The 19,040-nt window shown below is 34.1% G+C and overlaps 3 protein-coding genes across 3 annotated transcripts in view; 1 reads left to right on the forward strand and 2 right to left on the reverse strand.

Moving 5' to 3' along the window:
- Nucleotides 1-19,040, forward strand: part of cenpp (centromere protein P) — a 91,698-nt gene that overhangs the window by 21,945 nt on the left and 50,713 nt on the right. The gene's annotated exons all lie outside the window — the stretch shown is intronic.
- On the reverse strand, nt 2,398-5,331 carry ogna (osteoglycin, paralog a). The gene is made up of 6 exons (XM_053484500.1): nt 5,002-5,331; nt 3,954-4,014; nt 3,601-3,765; nt 3,060-3,262; nt 2,848-2,940; nt 2,398-2,765 (listed from the first exon to the last, which is right to left on the reverse strand). Exons 1-6 carry the CDS (start codon nt 5,143-5,145, stop codon nt 2,595-2,597), a joined length of 837 nt encoding a protein of 278 aa, XP_053340475.1. The 5' UTR covers nt 5,146-5,331; the 3' UTR covers nt 2,398-2,594.
- Nucleotides 10,121-13,925, reverse strand: omd (osteomodulin). Its single transcript, XM_053484498.1, has 3 exons — nt 13,842-13,925; nt 12,026-12,969; nt 10,121-11,386 (listed from the first exon to the last, which is right to left on the reverse strand). Exons 2-3 carry the CDS (start codon nt 12,945-12,947, stop codon nt 11,217-11,219), a joined length of 1,092 nt encoding a protein of 363 aa, XP_053340473.1. The 5' UTR covers nt 12,948-12,969; nt 13,842-13,925; the 3' UTR covers nt 10,121-11,216.

A 19,040-nucleotide genomic window follows, 5' to 3' on the forward strand; every position in this document is an offset into this window, starting at 1 on the left:
TACCCTTTTAATGTTGGCACAGAGAAGCTATCAGTCATAGTCAATCGTAATCACTTGATATTGAGCAGTCTTTGGTTTGACAAATTAAAAGACATACTGTAACTTTCAGCACCATAATAGTTAATATGCATGCTTGTATGTATGTTTTTGTCTCTGTATATTTTATTACAAATATTTATGGTATAGTCATTCTTTCCCAGAAAAAGATGAGTTTAAAGGACTCAGTGCAAGCCCCAACATGATGTTCATGTGCACAAACTTCTTACCACAACTGTATACTGTATTTTAGCAAGCTAGTTTTTTTAGATTTTATTTTTATGTCTCTAATAAAATTGCATTATACAGTATATTATTATACTGTACTAATGCTTTGCTGTACAAATATTTACAAAATAAGTCAGTTGACAAACAGTAAATATGGTTCATTACTTTTATAGCCAGTTTATTATGATGTTCAGTATGACATGGACATGGAATTGATTACGGAGACTTAAAATGTGAAGTGTTGGTGTAAAGTAAGCTGATACAAATGGAGCAGGTGGCTGCTCATAAGTCTCCTGCAGATCACACTTAAATATACATCTTAGAATTTATGCTCTTTTAGTGGAAACATGTCCTTCAGTGACACTTCTCTTATGTTATGTTCTTGTTAACATTGTCCCTTCTATAGATTATCATAGTTTTAATGGAGCTGAAACACCATGTTTTAATGCGCAAATCATTAAACTTCCAAAATAATGTCAGCACATTATCTTCCTAGCCCTACTCATATATATTTCAAAACTATAAGAAATAATTAAAAAAATAAAAACATGATTTTTATTCTTGCTAGAATTAGAGCTCTTTCAACATTTTGTTTCTAAGGGTTCTTTTTCACCTACTTCCTTCTGATTACTTACAGGTACTGTACAGTTATGACAATTGTTTAAGAAAAAGGAAATGGGACTTTGGGTCCAAAAGGCTGTTAATTGATTTTGTGGAAATAACTTAGATTGGCATATTACTGTATATGCCCTAATTGTGTACAAAATAACTTAAATATGCACCTGCATGCAGTACTTGTACAGTACAGTACTTGCACCTGTACATAGACAATGAAGAATGAAACATCAAGACTATAGAGTATGAGAACCTAAAAGTATAGAGGTTTAGGAACCCTTTTTATCTTAACTTATCGTAAATAAATGTTCCTTTAAAATTGTTAAAATTCTATACTACCTTGAGTACTGGAAAGTATGAACCCTCTTTTCTTGCGTTTGATACGAATTTATATCCATACAGGCTATATCTACACAGTGTTAACTTAATTTTAGGCAGTGCTATATTTTGATGCATGTGACTCTTCAACTTCACTACGGACTAACCATGGCATTGTTGCTGATTTTTAAAAGCTGTTTAACTATGTTTGCAAATGCTATCATTTGATGATGTTTAAATTCCCACACAGTGAGGTTACTTCGAGGGTTTGGTTGACCCAATTTTTTCTGTATAACTGGGATGAATAATGATAATCTAAGACGAGTACATTAAATATTTCTTTGGAATATGGAGAACAGCTTAACAATAATCTTCCCCTTGTGAGGATTTGTCTATATACTTTTTCTTTCAGACAGTTTATCATATTGCTAATTTTATAAACTTCTGCCAGCCTTAATGGCTATTTCATCCTGCCTTCCTAATGCTAAAATAGATTGCTGAAGGGTATGGTTTATGTCAAAATAGAGTAAAATTCCATGACATGATGGCAATGAAAAATTGGAATCGAAGTTGCAGAAGCAATATGGAAACCATTCCATTATTTACTTGGAGCATAGAGCTTTGATGGCTGCCAAGTTGGCCAACAGAATGGAATAATGTTAACCCACATTTTCCAGATCTCTTTGTGTGCTCAACCTCAGTTTGCTTTTACAGTTTATATGATTACTTGAACTGGGTTTTCTCTGTCTCATGGAAAGCATTTGTGCAATAATGAGCAATGCCAAAAAAGCCTGGAGGCATTTTAAAAAAAGAAAGAGACAGATTTATTAAAAAATAACTGTGGAAAACATATAGCATAATATTTTAATATCATGTGTAACTGTACAGCCTACTTGATGATTCTCACGCTGGAGCAATCACATAAATAGTTCAGTTATATCAAGGTACATCCTTGTTAGATGCACGTAGGTATGGAATGAATGGTTAACCTAATTAACCTGGGTAACATCTTAAACAGTAGAAATGAAAGCAGTTCACATAATTTTGAAATGCTGCAAGTGATTATTTATATGGAATCCATAAATTACTATGCAGCTTTCAACAGAATTGTTTTATATATATATATATATATATATATATATATATATATATATATATATATATATATATATATATATATATATACATATTACATTTAACAATTACATTTAAGCCACAGAGTTCAAGAGGGAATTTTAGTACTTACATACATACATACATACATACATACATACATACATAGTAATAAACAATTCACATACCCTACTTTTGCAAGGTGGCAAACTGGACAAGAAACACTTTTCAGTCCAGAACTTTTATAGCACATTTATAGATTTGCGCATGTTTTAAAGGCTTTCTCAGTGGTACCGTCCAACTGGCAAAGACAGCAGACAGACAAAGCTTGTGGGGTACTGCGCGAGGATCACCGGGTTTCCATCCATCCTGATCTCATTAATGTTGGGCCGGATGTAGTAGGTGTTATTGCTTTTGCAGAAGGTGTCAGTAGTGACAGCTGTAATGTTGTTGTTCTAAAGGAACACAATAGGTGTTATATGCTTAAATAACCGCATGGCATACTCGATGACAGCATAACATATACTGTACCTTTACCTGAATATGAAATGTGCGCACGCTCTCTGGAATGAATGGAACCGCCTCCAATTCATTGTGGGCAAGATATAAATCTCTTAGTTTGGTTAATTTCTGTAGGGAACAAACACAAACAATTCCTCAGAGTTTAGTTTTACTATCTAAAAAGGGTCTATGCTCATTGAAGCTGCACTAAACCGGTGTTAGACTTTATGAAATTTGTGGCTCTGTACCTTAAAAGCATTGGCTTTCACTCCTTTGGTTCTGAGGCGGTTGTGATTGGCGTTAAAGGACGTGAGTCTGGGTGGTAACATTGGCAGTTTCACAAGCCGGTTCTCAGCGAGAGAAAGTTCCTCCAACAACGTCAGCTTCATGAAGGCCCCGTCCTCAATCTCAGAAATTAAGTTTCCAGTCAGATCTATTCTTTTCAGTGTAACTGAAAAATCAACAAATATATTGAACATGCAGTTAGCACAGGTTACATAACTGCATTAACATGGTACTAATAAACATGCTAGGTTATAATGACACATATGATGTCATGTAATTAACATATTGACTGTTATTTGCAGCACATGAATTTTTATCCTATAGATAAAGTAGATAGACACATGCACTACTTTTGCTCAATATACATCTTCAAATCCAACAGCTCAATATTTTAACATCACATCAGAATTCCCAGTGGTGTAAGACAACTGGTTTCTATCTGTAGTAGACATGGTAAATTTCTTATTATAAAGCAATTTCTTAAAAAAGATAATAAAAATGCACCAATATCGCCAAAGTCTTTCGCAGTGATCTTTTTTATCTTGTTGTATCGAGCATATAGATAGGCTGTCTCTTTCGGAAGAGCCGGTACTGATGTCATATCTGGATCAACTTCCTCACAGTACACTGATCCCGTTAGACACACACACAGCAGACAAGTTGGAAGGTCTGGAACATGATGAAACAAGGACCTGTTACTCATTTACACCTCTAGTCTGGAGAAATAGGATCACATGTGAACTCTTAAATCTTAAAGATGTTTCAGTAAGGCCACCTTGCAGGTCCAAAACACAGTAACCATGATGCATAATACAGTTCTTTTATATAGACGGCAATTAGTAATTTGACTACTTTACCAGAAGGGTCTGTTTCAGGTTGGCTGTCATCCGGAGTGTCAGCTGGCATAAAAGCATCTCTCTGTTAGGAAAAAAAGGAATTGTTCAAAAGCCATACTTATCATCTATAACGATACATAGCACATTATTACCCTTCTGATTGCCTTTTGATTTAATAGCATCACTTTTTTTATGGATCAAGCCTTTTATAAAAGGTTTTGCCTTGGCAGTCAACATCGAGTGTATAGCCTGTCAAGACTGAAGACACTAAGAGACAGGTGTGTTTATGTTACTGCTTTGCCCCCCAAACCCTGGGTTCAAATGGAACCGCTAGGTGGGTGGGAGCACTTTAGCCTGAGGAAACTTAATGTTATAGTGCTGAGTAATCACATTTAATCCACCTAGCACAAGGCCAACTGCTGGATCCTATTGTTGGTGCCGAATTTAGATTAGAGCCTGTTCTCAATTAATAGTGTTTATTTTAACACAATACAAACTCTGGTTACAAAATTCTAACTCAGGGAAGCAATTTCACTGTGCAGCAGAAAATAAACACTTTTACAGATGTGGCATGCAGAATTGTAAACCATTATGTTAAGTTTAAGCACAAACTTTGCAAACATTTATGTATTTTTAAAAGCTTTGTTCTGACTGAATTTATAGCAGGTGCGAAAAAGTACTTGCAAACTTCTTTTTGTACATAGATGCTCAAACAAACATTATTGTTAATGACCTTTACCTTTAGACCAATCACTTATAACTTTTAAGTTAATACTTACATTACAGATCACAGTAAAAATAGATTAGCTAAATAACACATTTATTTTTATATATATATATATATATATATATATATATATATATATATATCACAATTATATTAACACATAATAATAATAATAAATTATAAATAAAAATCTTTTTCAACACATCAAATCTAATTGTTTTTTACATAGGTCTATTTGTACTCTGTAGTTTGTAGGTCTGTGGTTTATTCATCAACTGTGGTGAAGTCATCAGCTGTAAGCATGCAAACAGCACAATATGTAAAAAAAAAATCTAATATTACCATTTCCATCCATGTGTGCAAACCAGGCTCTTCAAAATTTCTTGGAGGTTCCATTGAACTAAACTGTTCCTTTGTCCCTGAGATTAAGATCATCCATGATGCCAATATAAAGGTAGAAATAAAGATTCCCAGTTTGGTCCCCATCGTGTGACTGCAAGCTCCGGGATGTACTTGTTGCTCTGATACAAGCGTTACACAGCTGTGCAGGCAGTGGTTGGCTGTTTTCTCAGTGCCTGAGAGTAAAACGTGATCTGTCAAATCAGTATTTAAAGCTACATGTGAAGCTGCCAAGGGATTCTTAAGCAAGAGTTTATGGAGCAGACTTTAACCCTTTGCATTCTGTCTGCTCTGACTAAATTAGTGTGTCTCTGGGGGTTTTGTGTATGTGTGTGTGTGTGGGTGGGGGGGGCTGGAGTGTAGAAATAGCCATGTTTGTGGGCTGTCTTCTATTAAATCACCAAGAGGGTTAAAAGCAATAAAATGTCTAGTCACTTCTGATCTCATCTGTGTAAAAAACAAAGCCTCATTTGTGCAGGAAGTTGTTTCTGTTTGTTTTTTGTTTATTGGATGTCTTAATTTTTTTAAATTAAATATAACACGGCATACAGTATAGCGCAGTGTTACTTTATCAAGCATGAAATTAGACTTGGAGAAGTGTTCTAACATAGTACTATAGTGTGAAAATGAAAAGCAGCCGAAGTCAGATTTAATAAACCTTCCAACTTGTTGTTCTTCATTTCTGTGTGTCACAGAACATAACTATTATGACATTAATAGTATATTTTTGTTTACTTAGTATCACATTATTATTTTGTAATCTTTTTTTTATTTACTTTTGTAACTAAAAAGTGAGTCAAATGAGGAAAGATCTGAGGAAATAGTGTGTTTTAATAAAAAAACAAAACATGGTTAATAGAGAACACATGACTGTAATCCCCCTCCATCTACCTTGGGAAGAGAGCAGAAGGGCCCCTAGAAATAAACATTCAAGGGATGGAAACAAGTGGACTGAAACTGAGCTCTGGTACAGGTGTGTTAGCAATTATAAGGCCCTGTAAAAGTTTACTATACTTGGAAGAGTGCCAGGTACTGGAAAACGTCTTTACAGTGCTAATTTTCTGTTGGTGTCTACTCAATAGAACATAGTATTAACATTTTTTACTGTACAAACTACATCAACCGGGTATTTTATTTTATTGACCTAATGTTTATACTGCTTCTTAAATGATCCTTCAGATATTGCAGTGTGTCTAGTTTAGTAATGTACATACTCTTACTCTAGTGGCAGCACAATATATTGTTTGTTACTCATTATTGATGCATTGCCCTTTGGATTCTGACATAAGCCTACGATACTCAAATAAACATTCTGACAAGGTTAACATTCTGTGGGTCATGGGATTATATGTTATTCGTACGATTTTAAAAATCTAAAAGTTTTACAAATGCTAATGCAGGCAGATCTTTAATCATAACAAAAGTTTCAGTTTTGTTATAAGTCTCAAGGCATATGTTGATTGCAGCGTGTAAGGACTAGGAGTGCAGTGGGATGCAAAATTCAAATTTGATAAGATATATTGATGTCTTAATACAATATGTTTTCAGCACAGAGTAAATACGAATTGTCTGACTATGAGCCTTAGATTTTAAGAATGTTGAACTGAATAAAGTATTATAAAAGTGCAGTCATTTTTTGGGTAATCTATTTACTGTAGGTTCTTATAACAAACACCAGAAATTCTATTTTATTGCTGCTGTTAGGTAGCTTACATAGCTCTCTTTAGCTTTAGTTGTGTTTCTGAATCCTGCATCTGCACTACTGAGCAGAATGTCATATTTACAGCTTTGAACTTGCGGCATTGCCAGATTTTCTTACACAAGACCTTAAATATTTGGCGGGGTTTCCAATTCCTGTTTTATGCTGAACAAAGACAATGAGGTTTTTGTCAAACTAACATCATTTAAAAACACTGCTTAGGAAAGCTTTTTTAATCCCTGTAGTCTTTCCTTATTTGTGATACACAGGAAGCTGATAGTTCTGAGAAAGTTAATTTTGGCATGAATAAGTGTTTATTACACTTCATGTAAGCATTCATTTCATGAATAGTTGCCAATTTAAGATTTGCACACATACTCTTACTTTAGTATTGAACTGTGAGCCTCATATCAAACAATAAGATACAATATGCTGTACTACTGTATTGTATTACTAAAATTTATGGGGTAATATTTTGTGCAAGTTTACCTAGCTGATCCAAATAAACTGATATACCTGAAAAAATATTTGACTTCCTATCAGTAGAGACAATCCAAGCAATAAGACATAGTCAGATTACAATGAGATTTTAATTAAGATTTTTTAGATAAACCTGTTTCTGATTTTGGAGGGACCTATTTATGACCTACTTACTATATAGATATGAATGTTCATTTATTTATAAAGGATGGATTATGACTAAATTTAAAGGATATTACTCTGTTAGTGTTTTTGTTTTAATTATCATTATTTACCAGTGCTGTATTATTCAGAAAGAAAACAATTCTACAAACAAAGGAGAGATTGCTGTGGATCATTTTCTTTCGAAGATTTTTTTTGGACTTCGGACATTTTCCACTCACTCGCATTCACACACATATCGTTTATTATATGTAGTTTGTAAATATTGTTTATATCTTTGTTTGGTTGTTGTGCATCTTTTTCATTTACTTTATTTAGTTTTGTATAATACACATTTGCTTTATCTACTTGTTTGTGTTTGTCCTTTTTGCTCACCGGCCTTTTAACGCGACATCGACACAAAGATAAAATACCTCTCGATTTTTGTAGCCACAGTTAATATAAAATTAGCTGGTTGTCACATGGTAAAACCGACGCCATTTTTTCCTATGTATTGTTTCAGTTATGGTAAAGGGCGTTTCGTTTTCCGACACACGCTGTGGCGGTTGACCAATCATAAAGCACTGTGCCAACTGAAGTGAGGGCTCACGGAAAGGAGGGGTTTAGACAGACTGAATTATCTAACTGCTTCACACGAGTTGTTTACAAATCATTTAGAAATGGGGTAAAATTAAATCTATTTTTGAAGAAAACTAAAGTGTTTTTTGACCATACATGTAAACCTGAGACTCATTAAGCAATATTAGCAGCCTTTAACATGGCATAATTGGGGCACTTTCATTTTCGCTGTTGATGGTGAACTTATGTTAATTGTTGAACTGTATGCAGCGAAAAAGTATTTTTAATGCTAATTATATACCATACTGGTATTATAATAAAAAAGAAATTTACACAACAGAATAAAAGCAAGAAAAAAGTTTATATATTGTATTCTATAATATATTTTTCTTTGGAATTTTTATAAATTTCCTTCTCATATCAGGTATTGCGACATTTCTGTTTAATATTCATTATGAACTCTTGACAGTAAAGCTGTGAATGACAGCTTTGGTTGAGGTAGATGTTAAATTTGGCATTGTATTTCATTTATTTACACCAATGTTTATTGTCTGCAGCTATATTCCTTACAGGTTTTGAAATATAAAAAATAATAATAATAATAATTAATACTTTTTCTAACCATTCTTCTGCACACTCCAGTCCAGTAGGTACCAGTAATTTACTAACAGCCCATAAATATGCAAAACACTAATATTTGCATAAGATGTGATGTATTTTTAGGCAGTTGATTTGTAAATAAAGTGTTTGTAAAATGTTTAAATTAATTTCAATTTAAAATTGATCCATCGATTCGATTACTTGAATCAACCAACAAAAGATCATTTGTGTCCCACAGATCATTTCAGCAGCACTAGAGATGGTACCATACAGAGCACAAAGTTTGCAAGTGGGAACCTTAACTGTCTCGGTGCATGCTTAATAGCTTAATACTTAATAGCCCCAAAAGTTAATCTAATCAGAAGTAAGTGCTATGGCAGATGTAACAAACACAAGGCTCACGCACTGTAATCTTATAAAGCAGTGTACCAAAAACGGCTCATTGTACAGTACACTCATGCTCAGTATTTACAAAGAATGCACTACATGTACACAGTCATTCAGAGGTAAAGTGCTGTATATGCATATATAGGCATGTACTGTATATGTAAATGCATAGCTGGGTTGAGAGTTTTGAAATGCAGGATATAACCGACGCCTTGCCCTGTACCTCATGTACTATACCTCAGAAGAATTTTATGTGAAAATCATTTCAATGGGATGATAAAATTTACAAAATAAAATCACTATTATTGTCCTGATGTGTGCAATTAAATTAATAAGTGTGATGCAGTTGTTTATTTCAGGTGGATGTTAGATAGCTATGGAAATGGTGATGACACACATTTGTTATTTAAGTCACAATCCTCCATGAAACAATTTTTCATATTGACAATGCTATGATTTGAATATATTTATGACACTAAAAAGAACAAAGTAAAGGGTCTACTTCATTGTATACATCCTGATTTATTTATCAAAATACAGTGTTTGGATATTGCTGTGTCAATGTGATGTCCTTAGAAAATAAATGTTTGTAAATTTATGTATTTTTTGTCAATATAGTCAATATAGTCTATAGAGAATCTATAGATCCCAAACCCAAATGTTTAGCCAAAACAACACAATTGATCTTACTGTTCTAATACTTCTGAAGGGGGCTTAATTTATGGTCAATCAAACCTACAGTATAGAGACAATACAGACACCTACAGTTTAGAGTGGTATAATGTATCATATAAAATTTTGTCATTTAATGCAAATTGCACAAATTAGGCTGATATCAGTTTTTATCACAATATTTTACAGTTCATTTATAAGGGATAATGGTGGCTCAGCAGGTTAAGGCACTGGGATGCTGATTGAAGAGTTGGCAGTTCAAGCCCTACTGTAGTTAAGCAAGCTGCCGCAGTTGGACCCTTGAGCAGGGCCCTTGACTCTCTCAGCTCCAAGGGCACCAATTCATGTCTAATGCTGCACTCTGACCCCAGCTTAAGAAGCTGAAGTATGCAAAGGAAATTATTTTATAATGTATATGTGACAAATACAGAATTCTTATCATTAAATAAATAATAATACAATTCATGTTCATTCATTTATTTTTATAAGTCCACATTTTCCAACAAAATAATGCAGCTAAGCTAGAGAAATAAGAATACTATTATACAGACATTGTTTACATGTATGTATTAATTAATATACATTTTCTGCACATTTTAAAAATATTTTTTTGTACAGTATGTTTATTTTAAAGTCAGCAAACTTAACCGCATTCATGCACATGCACAAAAATCTCATTTGTAAGGATGTAAATGATAGCTAGTATTATGGTTATTGCATGGTGGAATCTTGGCTTCTGTCGAGCCTTTTGTCAAAGAATCCATTCAAATAAATGAAGGAAGGATTTGTGTCTTAAAATGTAAGTTAATAACTCCCATACCTCCCATCTGCCTGTTAGTTACTTTTAAATCCTTTAAATATGTGGCATAAGCTGCATGTTTGCATACAGGGCCAGTTTTCCTGCATTTGCCATTTTGGGTGGTCTGTGTCTTATTGCAAAATATCCTTAAGGCATGTAGATACTTTTTTCCATGTCAAATAAATTAAAAAGGAGTAGTGAGGACTGTTTGAGAACTTTAACAATACACCAAAAATTAACATGTTTGATCACTCTACATATGTTATTGCATTCTGTTACTCTCTTCATTGATGTTATAAAGTGATACAAATGAAGAAAACTAGTGATGCACAATTGATTATATAATAATCAAAATTGCAATGTGGACCTGTGCAATTGTTTAATCACAACAGATTTTTTTGCAAGTAATATACTCATAGACATGAGTTTATGAAGAGTTTGTTAATAATTTAAGTATTTGTTTATTTATTTAAATACCCTTGAGGGGATCAATAAATTAATTTGATCGCAATTTGTTTCAAAATAATTGCAGTGTAAAACATTTTTTATTAAATCAAATTGTGCAGCTCGAAAGTAAGCCCTTTTGTGTGAATACTCTTGGCTGGTTAATCATTAGCATCAAATTTCCTCATAATTTACTAATGTTGGTCATATTTTTCTTGTATATAATGTCCAAAACATCTTTGCATTTTGTACTCTACTAACCAAAAATAAAAAGGGTCACCTATTTTTAAACAAAATTATTTGGTTGCTGAAATTTTTCCACCCTGTGAATGGTATTCATGTTTTTTGTGGCTTATACTAGTTATCTGTCTGCTGTTCACCATAAAAAATCGTGCTAATCTTTGGGAAACAAGTGAAGGCATAGTAATCCATGGGTCCTCTCAGTTTATTGTGATCGAGGCGAATGTAGGTTAGCATGTTGGGACTGTCAGGATCCAGCGTTGGGCACATTAAAGTGACGTTAAGTTCTGCAAATAGAAAAGAAGTTTATTGGTTTCATTAGTCCTGTATGCTGATGGAATTACTTTACCCACAGTAAGAGCAAATAAATATTTCAACATTAAGTTACTGTAAATTGATATTTAATCAATAACAAATATTTAGACTACAAAATTGTTGCTCCATTGCAAAGGTGTTGTATTCATTTATACTTTCAAGACGTTTGTGATAAAGACAATTTTTGTGATGAACATCCTCAATATTCCAATGTTATGAGAATTTAATTTATGGACTCTAAATTTTAGAAATCCTTCATACATTTTCTGTGATTTATATAAAGAGATTGGCCATACAAGGCATTCTTGAGTACTTTTGGCTGTACGTTTGGGATCGTCCTTTTTTTTTTAAACATCCATCTTCTTGTTAGACAGATGTTAGATTAGAACAAGATGTTCAAGGATAAAAAAAGAATACAATGAGATTTCTCACAAAAAATTCCTACTTGATGGGACGCAAAAGATTGGTTGGTCTTTTTTATTTTATTTTATTTTCAAATTGTTCTGATGATTAGTAGAATATTCTTTCCATGTCCTAGACACCAAAAACAATTAAATGTCATGTAAACAGTATTAAATTGTTCAAAAATAGTTTGCATACATTTGACATACCTTTGAGGATGTTGTGGTTGAGATAGAGATGCTCTAATTTTTTAGGAACAAAAAAGGCTTGGGAGAGTTGGTTATAACCCAGATTGAGTTCCATGAGTTGTGAGAGGTTAAAAGCTTCGTAAGGAATTGTTTTAATTTGGTTGTGGGATACTCGAAGAGACATGATATTTGGGGTCTTCGTGAAATATCCCTCAGGTATAGATGTGATGGAGTTGTTCTCGAGTGATAGCTGCAGCAGTGAGGCTGGGAGATCAGGGGGCATAGTCTTGAGTTTGTTATTACACATGTTGATATGCAGGAGGTTCTTAAAGCCAGACAGGACCTTTCCTTTAATACCATCATCTGTAAGTCTGTTGCCACACAGGTCAAGCGCTATGATATTTCCTAGGTCTTGTATAAGGTTGGATGATATCTTTGAGATTTTGTTGAAGCCCATTTGGAGGATCTGAAGAGTTTTGGGTAAAGAAGGTGGAATTTCCACTAGATTGTTGTGCTCAAGATTAAGCTTTGTGAGGTGTTGAAGTTTACTAAATGCCTCTTTCCCTACTTTTCTCAGGTTATTGTGGCTAAGGTTGATTTCTCTCAAAGATGTAGCATTGGTGAAAGATTTTGCTGTAATGGTGTTGATGGTGTTGAACTGAACGTATAAATGACGGACGTGGCTAGGGACATCAGGTATTACTTTAAGATCACGATGGTCACAGTACATTGCAAAGGGATTAAAATGGGGACAGTAACATTCCTTGGCACATTCGTTTGATGGAAAAACGTAAGAGTCTGATTCTTCAGGCACAACAAATAAAGGAATCTCCGGCAGTGATTCTTCTTCAGTTTCATACTCTGCATAACTGATTTCATAATCTTGACCCAACACTTTGATCAAAATGAGTGAAAATATTGACCATGTACTTGGGATACCCATTATTGGATTTGTTTTCCTCTCTCTCTGTTTGGAAGAAGAATATGAACAAAAGATTAATAAGAGATTACTGAAATCCTAACTGATCTACTATTTGTGTTCCAAGCCTGGGAGCATTATCGCAGCTGTTTTTATTTTGTGTTTCTTGTCACTGAACTCAGTGACCCAAGTTAGTGCATTCATTAATTTTTAAGTTAGTTTATCTATAGTATAGAGAGTTTGGATGGAGATCATGCTTACTTGTTTAATTAACTGCTCAATGTCTAATAAAGTAGTTTATATTCCTGATTAATCCTTTTTGTAATGTAATGAGCCACAAATGTTTAACCAAAAGTACAATACTTGCAGTGTGATTAATTCCATAGTAAAAACTTCAACATTGATACCACTGATAGTTTATTTCTTTTTACTATATATGCAGTTTATAATCAGGCATTTTACCCTGCATCTTATAGAAAGAGGTTCAAAAGTACCCTCCATGTTTAATAATGCCTAGTATACATTATACAACTAAAATCTTTGAGCAAATAGACTGTCAACACCCTGTTACTGTATATCAATAAATTTCAAACACTAAGTTTCTGTATGAATTTTTGTTAGATAACGTACTTATGATATCTTTAAAACAATTTGTATTGAATTTTGTTTGGAACTATTTGGTCCAGTTCATGGTTGTTGACTTTGGTAAATAATCTAAGCTATAAACTTGCCCCTGATAAAACTTTTTTCCAAGACAATGCAATTTATAAAAAAAAAAAAAATATATATATATATATATACACAATTACTCTACATAACTTATTTGTAAGGCTTAATTGATTAATGAACCTGTCAAACACGTTTTTTTGTTTTTTTTTAACACTCATGTTCAATGGAACATAAAAAGTCGTATCATACCTGTGCTCCTCCTGGGGGGTGTTGTGCTGAAGTAGAGAATCCTCTCAGCTTGAGCTATGTTACTTAAGGGAAATGAGAAATTTCTCTTAAAGCAAGCCTCAATGTTTTTCACTTTCAAGCAGCCCTGTATGTAGTAAAAAGATATTAAGCACTGCCTCTTTACTGTGGAAATTATTTTGGAAGCATTGGGTTCCATCTGTTCAATGATCTCAGACAAGGATTATCTGCTTTTTGCCATATCTTAAGTTGAGATGAGGCCAAAGAGTAAAAGTAGTAAAAAGAAGTTTCAACATATCACAATCTATCAAACTTGTATTCAAGTGGCTTTGGTTTCATCCAACATAAAATGAATTAGTTGCGAGTAAATAGACTGCTTCCCCAAAGAAACACCTGGTGGTCTTGGGATTTGAAACCCATATAAATTTGTTGACTAACTCGGAACCTTTATCCCTGAGCCACCACTGCCTTGTAATTCAGACTGTAGTCCTATAAAAGGTGGTTCTAATACTCTGCAGAAATTCCAGTCAGGTGATTGCTTTGATGATTTTCACAGCTAGTTTATAAAAAAAATGTATCATCTGTAAATAACTGGAAATGGACTACTTTGATGATTTTCACAGCTAGTTTATAAAAAAAAATGTATCATCTGTAAATAACTGGAAATGGACTACTAGTAGATAATCTTACTTTCCTTTAAACAGTATTATTTTCAACAACACTTTCTGTTAAAGGCAAGAAAACCATGATCAGTATTTGAAAAAAAAAAAAGGGGGGGGGGGTACAGAGGTATTGTCATGATGAAACATTTACATTCCAGCATTTGGCAGACATCCTTATCCAGAGTGACTTACATTTTTACCTCATTATTTATTATTTATCTGAGCAGTTGAGGGTTAAGGGCCTTGTTTAAGGGCCCAACAGTGGCAACTTGGTGGTCATGGAATTTGTACCTGGGACCATAGTCCAATGCCTTAACCACTGACCCTGGTTTGGGCCAGTTGGTGTTGATTTAGTGCTTATAAATTTGTGTGCTTTCAACTTTGTGACAACAGCCTTGGCAGGGCCCGGGTCAGGTGTTCACAGACATTTTGGCCATATAGTATATCTGGTAATCTTTAACTGGAGCATCACCTTCTCTTTGAGTTCTCTTTGTTAGTGTCTGACCTCATTAATCTTCCTGTGGCAATACTCCAAATGCCTTCTCAGAACAATGGAGATTGTTATAACTGAAAAGAGTAGGATTTTCAAAAAAGACCTCATATGGGTACTGTATGGTGGGCTGGTGTCCACAAGCTTTTGGAAATATAGTAAGTCAGGTGGTTGTTTTAATTGTTACTTATTTTTATTTGGCAGACCTTGGGTAAGGTTTGGGGCACCTGTACAGTATTAACTACTAACAAGAAAAAGAAAATTACGTTTTTCCTGTTGTTTCCTGTATTTTTCCCTTTATGACTTATATTGATTGCAAATTTGTCCCATAAAAGTATAATAAACAGAATAAGCCTAAGAAAACACACTTCAAGAGGATTTAACAATCAAATTTATTCAGTGCTACAGTCTTACTGTAGATGATACCATGCCTATTCTGTATTTCTCCATCTATAATCTTTCTACTTTTGTGACCATCCTCCCCACTGTGTGTGAAAGTAACATACACTTCCCTTTCAGGTTACAGCTTCCTATTAGTTATGTAAGAGTCAACCACATTTAATTGATAACTTGACTCAGCTAATTAAACACAGTCAGACTTGCTGAAGTCAACCCTGCTAAATCGAAATCTGACTCATGAAACATACCATCAGAATGAAATAATTACCAGATTTCTACAAGCACACAATGCCATGATCAAAGCAAATTCCAGAGGAGAAAAAAAAAAACATGTTGAAGTGCATCCGTCTGGAAAAGTTTACAAAGATATTTTCAAGTTTGGGGACTCCACCAAACCACAGTAAAAGCCATTACCTCCAAATGATGAACACTTGTAACAGTGATGAATCTTCCCAGCAATGGAGAGGCTGCCAAAATTTCAAAGTGTTTAGCAACAGGGAACCCTTCCTTTAAAATCCCACAAGTATGTGTAAAGATGTAGACGCTTATGCTAATGTCTATATTCAGTTTAATAAAAAACTAAAGTTTTTTTGACCAACCCCATCTGGAAATCAGTGTTAACCAAAATGATATTTAATTTTGTCTTCATATTTGCCACAAAGCACCTGCGAGGCATTTAGGATATCATAGAGAGATTAATCAAAAATGGATATATTGGGTTTCGTTTTCAGCAAATTCTTTGTAGCCATTTTTGTAAGGATCCATGAACTATAACAGAAATTTTTCATCTGAAGATTCTGGTAGGCAGAATGTGAGCTGACAGTGTGCAGAATTGGATTATGCTGCAACACAATGATCCAAAGGACAAAATGCACATTTGAATAGTTTAAAAGAAACTTTGGATTGGCCCTGTCAAAGTCGTGACTTGGACTTAATAGAAGTTGTGGTTGGACCACAAATGAGCAGTTCATGCTAAAACACCTAACATGCTATAGGAATTATGACAGTTTCTAACAGTAACTTCATGCAATCATTGCCAACATGTCAACACTAAGGCTTCTGTAATGGTTCATGAGTTTGAAAAATACAGAGCAAGGAATCTTAGACCACTGCTCAGCATAGAATGTCTCCAAATCCCCTAGAGCTCACAATCCCCTCTTGGTGACATTTTTTTAGGCCGTTTTGGTCAGGAGACTAGGATGCTATGTCAAAAGCTTGATTCTGTGATCATTAAATCATTTAATGTGGTTTTAGATCTATTATTTGGATCATTGTTTGGCTGATGGATGTAGCCATGACCTGACCATTTCTTGGTAGAGGAATCCTTATTTTCATTAAAATTTTCCTGATACTTTATCAAATCCATGATGCCATATAACAAGTTTCTGAAAGTCAAAGGATAAAAGGATAAACAGTCAAATAATATCACCTATTTTCTGACTAACTAAACTGTTTTATATATAACCATTTTTTTTTTATGCCGAACCCACCTTGCGTGTGTGTTGCCAAAAGCTCTCTCAAACTCCAGGTGCTTACATGTTTTTGAATAAAATAAAGACTTTCTTCTGGCTTGCCTTCCAAATAGATTGTTAACATGAAGGTGGCATTAAATTATAGGCATCAAATTGTTGACTTGAGGCTGCAAAATGCTGCCATTCTTTGCAAGTTTAATCTTTAACTGTCCTCATTACATATGCATGCACACTTTTTAAATTCCTAAAATAAATTCTTAATTTTAAGAATTTTAGACATGGTTCTTTTTAATTGTTATATGTTGTATGTCTTTACAGTCTAACTGGTGAACAGAATCTTTTTCATTTTTGAATTCTCTAAACCTTCTCATTTTAGATATACAGTACGAGTCAAAAATGTAGACATTGCTTCTAATTAAAAACACCTATGGAATTATGTAATTAAGTAACAACCTCAACAGTCAGGTGTTATTATAAGACACAAAGGTCAGATGTTTTAGAATAGTTCTTGCAAGAACAATATTGTCATGTGCATTTTCCAAAACCCATCAAGCTCCATGATGGAACTGGCTTTCATTGAAGGACCATCCCAGGAAAGCAAAACCTACCTCTGCTGCAGAGAAGTTAATTTAGAGTTACCAGCCTCAAAAATCACCAATTAACAGCACCACAGATTAGAGCCATTATGAATGCTGTACAGAGCATAAGTAGCAGACATTTCAATATCAATTTAGTTTAAAGGAGATTATTGCATATTTTGGATGCCTTTTCTGTACCTTTCCCAGACCTGTGCCTCTGTGTCTTACACTTCATGGCTTGGTTTGTCCTCTGACATGCACTGTTAACTGTGGGACCTTATATCCAGTATACAGGTGTGTCTCTTTTGAAATAATGTACAATCAATTGACTTTACCACAGGTGGACTTTAATCAAGTTGTAGAAACATCTCAAGGATGATCAGTGGAAAGAGGATCAATTTTGAGTGTCATGGCACTCAAAAGAAAAATAATGAATTTTATCCATTTTAAAATAAGGCTATAACATAGCATGTTGCTGTAACATGGCATGCTGTGACATAGTTGCATGGCCAGGTATGGCCTGTTCCCTCATTGGTCAATAAGCAGATAAAAGCCTTGGAGGTGTTATTAAGCATACAGTCAAGACACTGATTTATGAAGTAATTACAGACACTACACAAGTGCAAACCATGGGCAAACCAAAGTAGGAGGATGAATTCTACAGTGTATAAGGGCTATTTTCTCTGCTCAGATTCAGCCAAACCTGCAAAACTGACAGGACGTTGCATATTGTAGATGGATAATGACTTAAAACATTGTAAAAAGTAGAATGAAACAGTGAAAACTACCCAAGTAATTGAAGATTCTTCACTGACAAAGTCAGTCACCTGTGCTCAACCCAACAGAGCATGTTTTTCATTTATTGAAGACAAGACTGAACAAAAAAAAAAAAACGAGCAGCAGCTGAAGGCAGCTGATGTAAAGGCCTGGCAAAGCATCTTGAGGGAGGAAACTCAGCATTTTGTCATGTCTGTGCTTTCCAAACTTCAGGAGGTCATTGACTGCAAAGTATATTCATCCAAGTATTAAAGGCAACCCTTGTGTTTATAATTTATTTAGTTTGTTCCATTATTTGTGTGTGTATATGAAAATGTCTGTAAAGCTGAAAGCCTTCACTTTGCTCACAGCTTCAGTGTTTCATTTCAAATTTAATGTGGTGGAGGCCAAATGCCAAAAACTTATTTTTCTTTCAACCAAATGCTAATGGCTAATAGTCTTTAGCCTTTCCAAAAAGGTTTTTTATGTAGAAAAGCTTGTTTTCCTGTCTTGTTTTCCAGTTTAGGGTATCACTTCCTGGCTATTGCAATATATATATGGACTTTTTTAATGATGCATCATAAGCATGGAAAACAACCCTAAGGAATGTTAAGGAATGTTTACTGTTTTTTCACTACCTCAACTTATCACCTCAACACCTTATTATTATGTTATGTTGTCGCACTTTGTTGCTTTTGTCTGCACTTTATGTTGTCTGTTTTCTGTAAAAACCCTGAAGATAGTCTTCCTTAACTAGTTAGTTTTTGTTAATTTATGTTGTAATTTATGTTAGGTCAATCTATCTTGTCTCTGCTAGCCAGCTAACTAGGCCTCTTAGGTAGCTA

This window comes from Clarias gariepinus, chromosome 23 (assembly GCF_024256425.1).
Source record: "Clarias gariepinus isolate MV-2021 ecotype Netherlands chromosome 23, CGAR_prim_01v2, whole genome shotgun sequence".
NCBI lineage: Eukaryota > Metazoa > Chordata > Actinopteri > Siluriformes > Clariidae > Clarias > Clarias gariepinus.